Consider the following 11534-nt stretch of genomic DNA (forward strand, 5'->3'; position numbering starts at 1 on the left):
AGTGATAGCTCTAGGCACGAGTAAGATTGTGTTTAGGCTTCGAATAGTTAGATGTGGTAAATAAATTAAACTATTACAATCACTCTCAAATCAAATAATTACGGGATAGAATTATTCGCTGTTTGATTGACATTAGGCGTTAGAGAACTAAGTTGTTAAAAAGTGAAAAAGTAAAAAAAGCGAAGAGAGAGCTCATCTAATTAAACTTTATTTCATCCTTCCCCATGAAATAAAGCTAACCGGGTTAGTTGGCCTATGAGACTGTTGATCAATCAAGTTTAGCACACCAGTTTGGGTTCTCGTTTGGTTGGTTAATTTATTAACCCATCCCTAGCCATCACATAGCCAGCATGCCAACATGGTCTAATTGTTGTCGCATGGCTAGCGATAGGAACTATCCTTACTCTGGCCCAAATTCTACAAATTGTTATAAAGCCAACCTCAAGCTCTGGAATTCAGGCTTGAGCTCAAGCTAAGGCAAGCTTAGACCTGGCTATTTCACCTAAATATTAAATCTCAGCTAAGTCCAATCCGAGATCATGCTCAAGTCTACAACCTTTACACAGTATGTATATATATATATATATATGTGTGTGTGTATCTACAACCTGGCTATCTCTCTCTCTCTCTCTCTCTCTCTCCATTCTCTCCTCTCTATCCACTAACACTCCACTCATCCATTCCCTCTTCTACTTCATCAGCTCCGCACCATCTCTCCCTTTTGCATCCCATTCTCTCTTTGCTTAGAGGGCAAGAGGTAGTATTTTCCAAATAGACTTGACCAGGGCTGTGCCAGGCTTTGTCCAATGATCAACACAATTTTTGCTGACCTAGGCTCGGATGGCCTAGCGTGGCTAAGGCCCCGTTTAAGTCTTCTCCAAGCCCATCTCTTACTTGAGCTTCTCAGACTCGGACTTCAAGACCATTTTTATTTGTTTAAAAAAATATTCAAATTATATTTTAAAATTTTAGATATGAATAATTAAATATTACCAACAACCTACAATATATTTTTATAAATAATTAAGCTAGCATATCAATAACAATTATCAATAGAATCTACAAACACATCGAACGTAAACAAATAAAACAAGCAAAAAAAAAAAAAATCAAATCGGATCAAGTTTTAATTCCCAAGCTAGAGTCCAACTCGTTTATTAGACCGATCTATTTTTAGGCCTAAGTCATTGACCTGCGCCTGCTCAAGAAGCTTTCGGTTTGAGCGAGCCAGTGTGGCCATATGGCCTGTGAAGTGTGAACATGTATTTCTCCTTGTAAGATTCTATAGTATTCTACGATACATATTTGGATCATTTTGACAAGTGGCATGGAAAGTAGCCTCTTGCGCCGAGCCAAAAAGTCCAGAAAGCGACGACCAAAGACCTGTTGAAGTTCTTCGAACAACCTCCAATGACAAACTGCGCACAAGAATCTATCAAAGTCGATGAGCTGCTCGGAAACTCACTGGCGAGGATGGACCTCACCGGTCCGTGTCCCATCTCGTCACGATCTCCCCTGCTTAGCCGGGAGATGAAGAAGCTATGCAGCTTCGGTGGGTCCATCTTTTTCGGTGGTTTCCCGAGGAGCTCGTCCGCTTTGATAGATTCCTTCGCCGTATTCACCAAGAAAAATTGACATGGTGTTTTGGTTGACGCTGGTCAAGACTGGTTCCTTGCCGTTCATCGAAGGTTGGAATTCTACAGAACTATAGAATCTTTGACAAAGTGCAGCATTGATGCTTGCCACAAAAAATAGTCTCCTCTAGATCAAGGAAAGCTTGAGGTAGGCTGAGTTAGAAACGAGTTATAATATCCTCTGTTTGGTATGACTCAGTTGAAATAAAAATCTTTGACTTGGTGTAGCTTGTCTATACATCTATTGTACAGGATGTCATCTATCTATCTATCTGTTGTCGCTCAGAACCAATCTGTCCTAAGCACTGCATGAGAGATGCGATGATGCTAGAAAACTCATCGATCTACTGCTTTGAGACGAGGACTCGTAGCGGGCGGCTGCTACGAAGATCTTGGCTGGGTGGTCGTGCTCCGACCTGAAACAATACATACGAAAAATTTCTCTTGTCGGAGTGCATCCAGCAACCCTCCGATGCGCAAGTCAAGACGATACTCAAAAAACAGAAGGAACTTCTCGTGCATTCCGTTAGGACGTTTGAGCACTAACCTCCCTAAATTCCCTCTTTTTTTTATGATTATATAGGTGGAGGAGTTTACCTACTACTAAAGAATTAGGGCACATGGGCTGGCCAGGATTGATCGGCCTCAATACGGCCTAAATATTAGGTGTAATTGTCTCGCACGCAGATGACGTCCTACTTGTCACATCGACAGAATTTCAGTAATCACTAGAGCCTCCGGCTAAGATACTGCCAACCGTAGGGAGCTCTTGAGATGCGAATCCAGTTGCACAGCATCAGGCTTGCTAAGTGGCAGCTCTTGACCAGCTGTGTGCTGGCCTCGTGGCAAATTGTAATTAGTCAGTCCTTCTAATGTGTTGTGGTCGGCATGGATGCACATCACTTGCTTTTTACTTTCGCAGCCGAGCCGGGCATACCTGCTTGGGCTGCAGAAGTAGTTTTTTCAGAACATCCGCTTTGATTTTTTGTTGGAAAAATATAGATTTTTTAGATCTTGCATTATCCTTCTCGAAGTGTCATAATCATGAGCGAAATGTCCACAAGTTAAATGACCATCCGGGGCTTGGTGGCAATTAGATTAGGATGTTCTGGGACGAATGCACGGGGGTATGTGGCCAAGATTTGGTGATGCATCACATTAGGAGGGGTTGCTTAAATTCTCAATAAATAGGGAAGGCAGTATCCTTAGCCCATTCACCTCGTTTCCTCATTCTCCAGAGTTTAGAAAGAGAGGTGTGAAGGTACACGGCGTCACTTCCGTTGCAAGATTCTCCTTCCTTATTTCTAACCAGAATCTTGTTTTTGCCTTCTGGTGGGTTGTTCTGCGTCTACGGAAACAATATTGCACATATCAAAGCGTAAAAGTAGCCATTACTTTAACAATTTCTTAGGGAAAAAAAAAACATCAACCGCTTAATCTTGAAATAGGCTACTATTGAATTTGTCCTAATAATTGCAACAACACAACAACAGCTCATGGCGCATAGTTTCTTCGTTCATCCCCGTTACATACAAGAACATAATGTGCACAGCAATGTACTGGTTGGCGCATCAAACTACGCGGCAAATTCTAATTTCTGTTTATAACAAAGTGGGAAGGAAGCCCTCAACCTGCAAAAGGATACCAAACGGCAGTTTCAAAGTCCTCTTGGCCTCAAAAATTTGATCTCATCATCTGGAACAACCAGCCATCAGCAATATCCCTTGAAAGAGTTCTTCATTCTATCGAAAGAAGCTCGCCAACAGAACCTCTCTTCCAAGTTTTTGAAGCTGATAGCAACCCATAGGAAAAGCAGGAGGCAGACCCAGAGGGCCAGGTCCATGACGAGCGAAGTCCTTGGCTGCGAGGTGATGAAGGTCAGCATGAGGCTGGAGTAAGCTACCACGAACGGCCACCGGACCCGGCGAGAGTTCACCGGCACTCCGGTGAGCAAATACACGGTCATGAGCATCGAGCTGCCGAAGCCCATCCAACTGGCGGTCATGAAGAGCCAGTACCGCTTCCGGTGCCTGTCGCGCATGATGGGGTCCCCCGCAGTATGGTCGCCCACCTTGTCGTCCTGCCAGCAGCCACCAGGGATGTTGGTTCCCACCTGGTACGTTAACGCCGTGATCAGAGTCGCCACCACGAGAAGTGTGTTGCTCTCGTTGCCCTCCCATCCTGGCAGGCGCCGCCGTGGACACTGAGAGGGATCCTGTTTGTCTTCTGGCTGTCCTGATGATGAGGACAACGTTGCAACTACGTAGGTTTCGGATTCCGACATGGTGGCTGGATTGCTTTATGGACTTCGTTTTCCTCCTGGTGGTTTTAAGTCAGGGCTCTCAAGGTTGGGGGAGGAAGAGAAAGGCAAGAAGAAGGTGGAAAGCAAGGGAATGAATTAGAGGAGAGGAGGGATTTTGAGGCGTACCCTTGCTATCTGATGATTGCCGTGTATGTGAAGGTAATTAACTCGGTTGATGATGGCCACCATCTTATAATTTTGGGGATTTATTTAAAATATGAAGTCTTCATTGACTCCGAAGCTTCGGCTCTCTATCAGAAATCTCTCGGAAATCTCTTAAGTCTGTGTCTTTCCGCGTGTCGGCAGGATTGCTCCGAAGGTAATTTGAGTGGAAACGCGTACATAACGAAGGGAAGATTTGTCCACATGAATTCTTGTCCTCACTTCACAAACCTGGTTTAGTCTTGGGAAGACTGAACGACTATGAACGACTTCAAAATATATTATATATATTCTGAGAGAAATGCCGAATAAACTAACAACATTTCATGGCCTCTTTCTCTGAATTCTGATTTTTTTTTATTTCGTAAGAACAAGCGAGTGGACGTCCCTCCGCCAATAAAACATTATTGGCAAAGGGCATAAGGCAGTCAGAACGCCAAAGTGGAGGGTTGTGGGATGAAGTACCCAGGCCGCAAGTACGTCAACGAGCTAGTTTTCTTTCGCGGAAAGGAGTTTTCCCCCTAAAAATATGATTTTCGAGAAAAAAAATTTTTTTAAAAAAATATTGAAAATGTACTTTTGGCATGTTTGGTTAAACATGGAAAAGTGACAGATTTTCAGAGTGCTTATGTTTGGTTGACCATCTATTTTTCTGAGAAAGTTATATGTAATTCCTATTATACCTTTAATAAAAATTAAATCTTTAATGCCTCTTTAATGCTGAAGGGCATTTTTGGAAAAAAAATAAAGATGGAGTCCATAAAGCAGATTGATATCGAAAAAACAGATTAATTATTTTTTCACACAAAAGATACAACTTAGCTCTGGTTTAGATATGGTTGTTGCAAAAAAGAGAGCATACGATCGGATGAGGTGGGACTTTGTGGCTCAGTCACTGGAGTGCTTCGGCTTTCACCCACTCTGGATACAGTAGATTTAGGGGTGCATTCACTCTCCTTCCTTTGCTTTTTTAGTGAACGGCTCCCTAATGCAGTTCTTAATGTCATCGGTGGGTTTGAGATAAGGTTGCCCCTTGCCACCATTGCCGTTCATCATTAGCGCAGACTACCTATCTAGAGCCCTCCGGTCAACCGCGACTAGACAGGTGGTGGAGGCCTACAGGTCGGCGCTGGGTACGCCCTCGATATCTCATTGTTGTTCATAGATGATTACTTGCTGCTAGTCAGGGCGACGAGGAGGTCGGCCTCGGTGCTGCGGAGGGTGTTGGAGGAGTATTGTGCGGCTTCTGGCTAGAGTATCAACTTAGCAAAGTTGGCGATCTGTTTTGGCCCAAAAATTCAGGCTGAGGTGAAGGCTTCCATTATGGCGACCCTGGGGATTGAGGAACAGGAGGGCATCGTGAGGTATCTGAGGGTACCGATCACAAGCCAGCATCTTCATAAGGGGGACTGCCTCCCCATGGAGCAGAGTATTAGGTGGAGGTTGGAGGGTGGCAGGGGAGCGCCCTATCCACGATGGGCAAAATCATTTTGGTGCGGTCAGTCCTCAGCTCAATACCTATCTGTCTTATGTCTAACATTGTGATGCCCATTGGAGTGCTATAGTGTATGGAGCGCCTGTTCAGGGGCTTCATTTGGCGGAGGTAGGAAGTAGTTGGGGGTCCATTTGTTGGCATGGGATACAGTTTGCTAGTCGACTAGATGGGGTGGACTGGAAATTCACTCCTTGATTGAGCGACAAGAGGTTTTCGCTACCAGGTTGACAGTCAGATTTATCCTGGAGCCGGCGAGTCTTTGGGGCTTCCTGATGAGAGCCAAGTACGGGGATCCGACGGATCCTTCAGTCTTTCGCGTGGGTCGACGGAGTTCCTTTATCTGGTGAAGGATTTGCTCTTGAGCTTCTTTGGTGCTACCGGAGATCGGATGGAAGATTGGCGACGGTCGTGGCGTGGATGCCTTAGGGGATTGTTGGTTGGGTGACTTGCCTCTTTGTCGGTGGCCCACTTTGTTCGACCCACAATGGCTAGAGGGTCGTAGAGTAGGCAACTTGGATTGTCCCAGAAGAGCGGAGGTGGGATGAGGACTTTGTCAGGAGGGCCTTTGGTGAGCAACTGGCTGAGTGGGTATTGGCGATGCCACTTCTAGTGAATATGGCCGATGACAGAAGGGTGTGGGGCAGGACTGGCAGGACGAAGGTGCGCATGGGGGACCTACTGGAGCTATTGAGGAGGCCGTCGGTATGGCAAATTGAGGGGAGCTGGATCTGGCGATTGCACACCCAACCCCGGGTGGCCGTGTTTATCTAGAAAGTTGCTTGGAGGTGCCTGCCCACTAGAGGAGTTCGGGCTCGGCGAGGGGTCAGCATACCCCCAGGTTGCTGGACCTGCCCAAAGGTGGAGAAATCTATCAATCATGTGCTCTTCGGTTGCCAACAGGCGATCCAGATTTGGGAATGTGCGTCAGGTTCCTCTGACATGCCGCAGCGATGGTTGTCGATAGAGAGTTTCATGATCTTTCTGAGGGATTCCTATCGGAGGCCTGCCCGGGTGGAGCAGGGGATTAAGGTGGCCTATCTGGCTTATCATTATTGGCTAGATAAGAACGTACGAGTTTTTGAGCACAGAGGGGCGTAGTCGAGGCTGGTGGTGGATAGAGCACCTCTCCATACGGTGAAAGTCCTTGGCGTCACTGCGTCGTCATCCCTTGGGTTGGCTAGAAAAATTTGGGGTTCTCATTTCACTCTTGTAGCGTCCAGGACCACGCTCGTCTCCTGAGAGCCCCCACTACCTAGTTTTCTCAAGGTGAGTTTTGACGGCAATGTCAGGGAAGACGGTCACGCTGGTGCGGGGTTTGTTATCAGAGATCAGAAGGCCGATTTGTGGTGACTGGGGGTCAACAGGTTTTCGATTAGAGTGCGGTCGGCACTGAGGTTGGAGCTGCATGGGAGGGCATCTTCTATACGAGGCGCGTGTTGGGCGCAGACTGTATTGTCTTGGAGGGAGATTCAGCCTCGGTGATTGAGTAGATCCATGACTCAGGTCATGCGGATGGCAGGTTGCGACTGATACACAACATTTGTAGCCTCTTAGGAGAGTGTGCCTTCCATTAGGTCGCCCATATCTATTGTGAGGTAAATAGCGCGGCAGATTGGGTGGCTTCTTTTGCGGCTCACCATTTTGGAGATTTTGTTTGGGACAATCATGTCCCAGTCCCGTCTCTCTTGTATTCTTCCCTTCTTTCTGACTTTATGGGTTGCACCCACACTCGCTGTGTGTGAGGTGCCGATGTACCCAAAAAAAGGAAAGAAGAGGAGCCATGTATCTACAAAAGTATAGCAGATCTTAGTGATATGGTTCTCTAGTAGTCTGTTAGGGTGTCTGAGCACTTGCCTCCCTGGGTTCTCCCTTTTTTCATGATTGTATAGGTGGAGAAGCTTACCTACCACTGAAGAATTAGGGGTATGTGGGGCGGCCAGGAATGACTGGCCTCGGTATGGCCCGAATATCAGGCGTGTTTTGCATGCGGATGATGTCCTGCTTGTCACACCGACAGGATTTTGGTGATCATCGAGGCTCCTAGCTAAGATACTGCCAACCGTGGAGAGCTCTCGAGATTCGAATCCGATCACACGGCGTCGGGCTTGCCAGATGGCAGCTCTTGACCAGCCACGTGCTGGCGTTGTGGTGAATTCTATTGGTCGGTCCTTATGTAGAGCTATAGTCAGCTTGGATACATATCACTATCTAATGTATCTTAGTATCAGGGTGAGGTGCATACTAGATTGAGAGGCAGGCACACAAATTGAAAATCCAAGCTTTCTTATAAGTTGGAAAGTCTCCTCACCCTACCTCCAAGCAGTGAAACACAAAAGGAATTTAGCAAGTCCCTAGGTATAAGCACATTAGCTAATATTTATCATCCAACGACATAAATCAGTCTTTCATCAAATTGGCACCTTAGGAAGATGCCTTGAAGGGTTATGTCAGCACATACTGTCACGCCTCCGCCTCTGCGGAGCACGTGCGACACCCAGTGCCCACGTAGGGGCCACATGAGAGGGGAACACGGGGCTCCCATGCCAGATATTGTCCGGTTTCGGAGCTCACACGCGTGCCGAACGCACCGCTCAGACCCCTCTCCGATTTTGTTTTCCACCCAAAATACGTCTGCAGGATTTGGAGACACCCGCCTTATATGCCCAAGTTCTAGAACGAGTCTTTCCGATGTAGGACTTTTGGGCCTCACACCCTTCTCACCATCGGACAAGAGCCGTCCTCGGCTCTGATACCAAATGTTACGCCCCCAACTCCGCGGGGCACGTGCGGCACCCAGTGCCCACGTGGGGGCCACATAAGGGGGAACACGGGGCTCGCCTGCCCGATATTGTCTGGTTCCGGGGCCTGCACGCACGTTGTACGCACCGCTCAGACTCCTCCCCGGTTTTGTTTTCCATCCAAAATGCGTATGCAGGATTTGGAGACACCCGCCTCATATGCCCTAGCTCTGAAATGAGTCTTTCTGATGTGAGACTATTAGGCCTCACACTTTGGAGTCTGAGCCATGCGTGCGGCGCGCGTGGAAGCTCCAGAACCGGATAATATCTGGCAAAGGAGCCCCATGTTCTCCCCTCATGTGCCCCCCACGTGGGCACTAGGTGCCACACGTGCTCCGCGGAGGCGGGAGTGTGCCATTTGGTATCAGAGCCGAGGACAACTCTTGTCCGATGGTAGGAAGGGTGTGAGGCCCAATAGTCCTACATCAGAAAGACTCATTCCAGAGCCTAGGCATATGAGACGGGTGTCTCCAAATCCTGCAGACGTATTTTGGGTAGAAAATAAAATCGGAGATGGGTCTGACCGGTGCGTGCAGCGCGCGTGCGGGCTCCAGAACCAGATAATATCGGATAGAAGAGCTCGTGTCTCCCCCCCCCTCATATGGCCCCCACGTGGGCACTGGATGCCGCACGTGCCCCTTAAAAAAGCGGGGGCGTGACACATATGGTGGAGTTTGCGAAGTAGAGGCTTTCAAACGAAACTTTTGGAAAGAAGATTGCATATATCAAAGCATAAAAGTAGACATTACTAAACATTTTCTGAGAAAAAAAAAACATCAACCGATTAATCTTGAAATAGACTACCTTTGAAATCGTCCTAATGATTGTAACAACACAACAACAGCTCAAGGCGCATGGTTTCTGCGTTCATCCCCGTCACATACAAGAACGTAATGTGCACAGCAATATACGGGTTGGCGCATCAAGCTACACGCCAAACTCTAATTTCTCTTTAGAACGGAGTGGGACGGCTGAAGCCCTCGACCTGCAAAAGGATACCAAACGGCAGGCTGAAAGTCCTCTTGACCTCAAAAATTTGATCTCATCATCTGGAACAACCAGCCATCACCAATATCCCTTGAAAGAGTTCTTTATTCTATCGAAAGAAGCTCGCCGACAGAATCTCTCTTCCAAGTTTTTGAAGCTGATAGCAGCCCATAGGAAAAGCACGAGGCAGACCCAGAGGGCCAGGTCCATGGTGAGCCGAGTCCTTGGCCGCGAGGTGATAAAGGTCACCATGAGGCTGGAGCAAGCTACCACGAACGGCCACCGGACCCGGCCAGAGTTCACCGGCACTCCGGTGAGCAAATACACGATCATGAGCATCGAGCTGCCGAAGCCCATCCAACTGGCGGTCATGAAGAGCCAGTACCGCTTCTGGTGCTCGTCGCGCATGATGGGGTCCCCCGCAGTATATACGCCCATCTTGTCGTCCTGCCAGCAGCCATCAGGGATGTAATTGGTTCCCACCTGGTACGTTAACGCCGTGATCAGAGTTGCCACCACGAGGAGTGTGTTTCTCTCGTTGCCCTCCCATCCTGGCAGGCGCCGCGGCGGCCACCGAGAGGGATCCTGTTTGTCTTCTGGCTGTCCTGATGATGAGGACAACGTTGCAACTACGTGGGTTTGGGATTCAGACATGGTCGCTGGATTGCTTTATGGACTTCGTTTTCCTCCTGGTGGTTTTAAGTCAGGGCTCCCATGGTTTGGGGGAGGAAGAGAGAGGCTAGAAGAAGGTCGAATGCTAGAGAATGAATTGGACAAGAGAAGGGATTTTGAGGCGTGCCGTTGCTATTTCATCATTGCTGTGTATGTGAAGGTAATTAACTCAGTTGGTGATGGCCACCATCTTGGGCTTTATTTAAAATATGAAGTCTTCATTGACTCGGAAGCTTCGGCTCTCCTTCAGAAATCTCTCGGAAATCTCTAGGTTCCTGACTTTCCGCGTCCTGCCCCGACGGTAATTTGAGTTGATACGCGTACATAACGAGGGGAAGATTTGTCCGCATGAATTCTTTTCCTCACTTCACAAACCTGGTCAAGTCTTGGGAAGCGTAATCGACTGTGAACGACCACAGTCGTTCCTATAAAACTTCTATAAAAGAGTTTTGAGTCCATCCCTTTCTATAAAGCCTCTGCATTTTTGTGCTTCACAATTACCATAGAAGTAATGCTAGATCAGATGGGTCCTCCAATTGCCATATGTTGTTGGGTCGTTACTGCAGAAATTTTTTAGCTCCCTCCCCAGTAGATAACATTATTGATTCTGACTGCCAAGCTAGACTCCAAACCTCCTGGAGATTTGGGATGAAAGAACATCATATGATCGATGCATCCAGTTACTGTAGCAGATCTCTAGCATACTCCATCATGCATCCCGATTCAATGTAGTATAATGATGCAACTGGGATATATATGTTCACAAGCCAACTTCTACATAACCATTTGCACCTTGTTACGCGCTCACCACACCAATCACCTCATCTCATTTCTATGGACCCCATCTATCATGCGCTCATCTCAAATAACCGCCCTCTCACCTTGTCTCAGTTTGTTTCTATGGTGCGCCACCGATGTGGTGCACGTGATATATTTGAGACTGACGGTATGAGCCGACAAAAAATCAGAACTAGATAATCAAGATTATGCAAAAGAATATTATTTATGTGGTTCGATCTATTGACCTATATCCATTGGGAGAGACTATGGAAAAGCTTCACTATATATATAATAAAAAAAATTACAGATTTTAGAGTATAAGATTATCTCACAAACTCAAGCCCTCAATTTATCCGATCTTTAAGACACTCAGTTGCTCTCTTCCTTCAAGGTTACAAGCGATATATATATATATATATATATATATATATATAAAATAGAGTGAATCAATCTATATTTGAACTGGTATTTTTACAATAATCAAGTTAGGGCAATATATAATTGGTGTCTTAAGTCAGTGTGGATTCGAGCTTATATCCTCACTTGACCATCTAGAACTGATGTGCACTTGACTTTCTAGAAGTAAACTTAAAGACATACTTTATTTCGCGTTGTTGGGCCTTGAGATCCCCTCCCCTGGGTTTGGGCTTGGCCTCAAAGCCCTCGAAGGTAGAACCAGACCTTGGTGGTTTAACCATCTTGGA

The 11534-nt window shown here is 46.8% G+C and overlaps 1 protein-coding gene across 1 annotated transcript; it reads right to left on the reverse strand.

Moving 5' to 3' along the window:
• Positions 1 to 3067: 3067 nt before the first annotated feature.
• On the reverse strand, positions 3068 to 4306 carry LOC103715568 (uncharacterized). Its single transcript, XM_088717357.2, has one exon. The coding sequence runs from the start codon at positions 3916 to 3918 to the stop codon at positions 3346 to 3348; it is 573 nt and encodes a 190-aa protein (XP_088573483.1). The 5' UTR covers positions 3919 to 4306; the 3' UTR covers positions 3068 to 3345.
• Between the last annotated feature and the right edge of the window lie 7228 nt (positions 4307 to 11534).

Source organism: Phoenix dactylifera, chromosome 3, assembly GCF_051530095.1.
Source record: "Phoenix dactylifera cultivar Ajwa chromosome 3, Ajwa_hap1_PhDact_Kaust_v1.1, whole genome shotgun sequence".
Taxonomy (NCBI): Eukaryota; Viridiplantae; Streptophyta; class Magnoliopsida; order Arecales; family Arecaceae; genus Phoenix; species Phoenix dactylifera.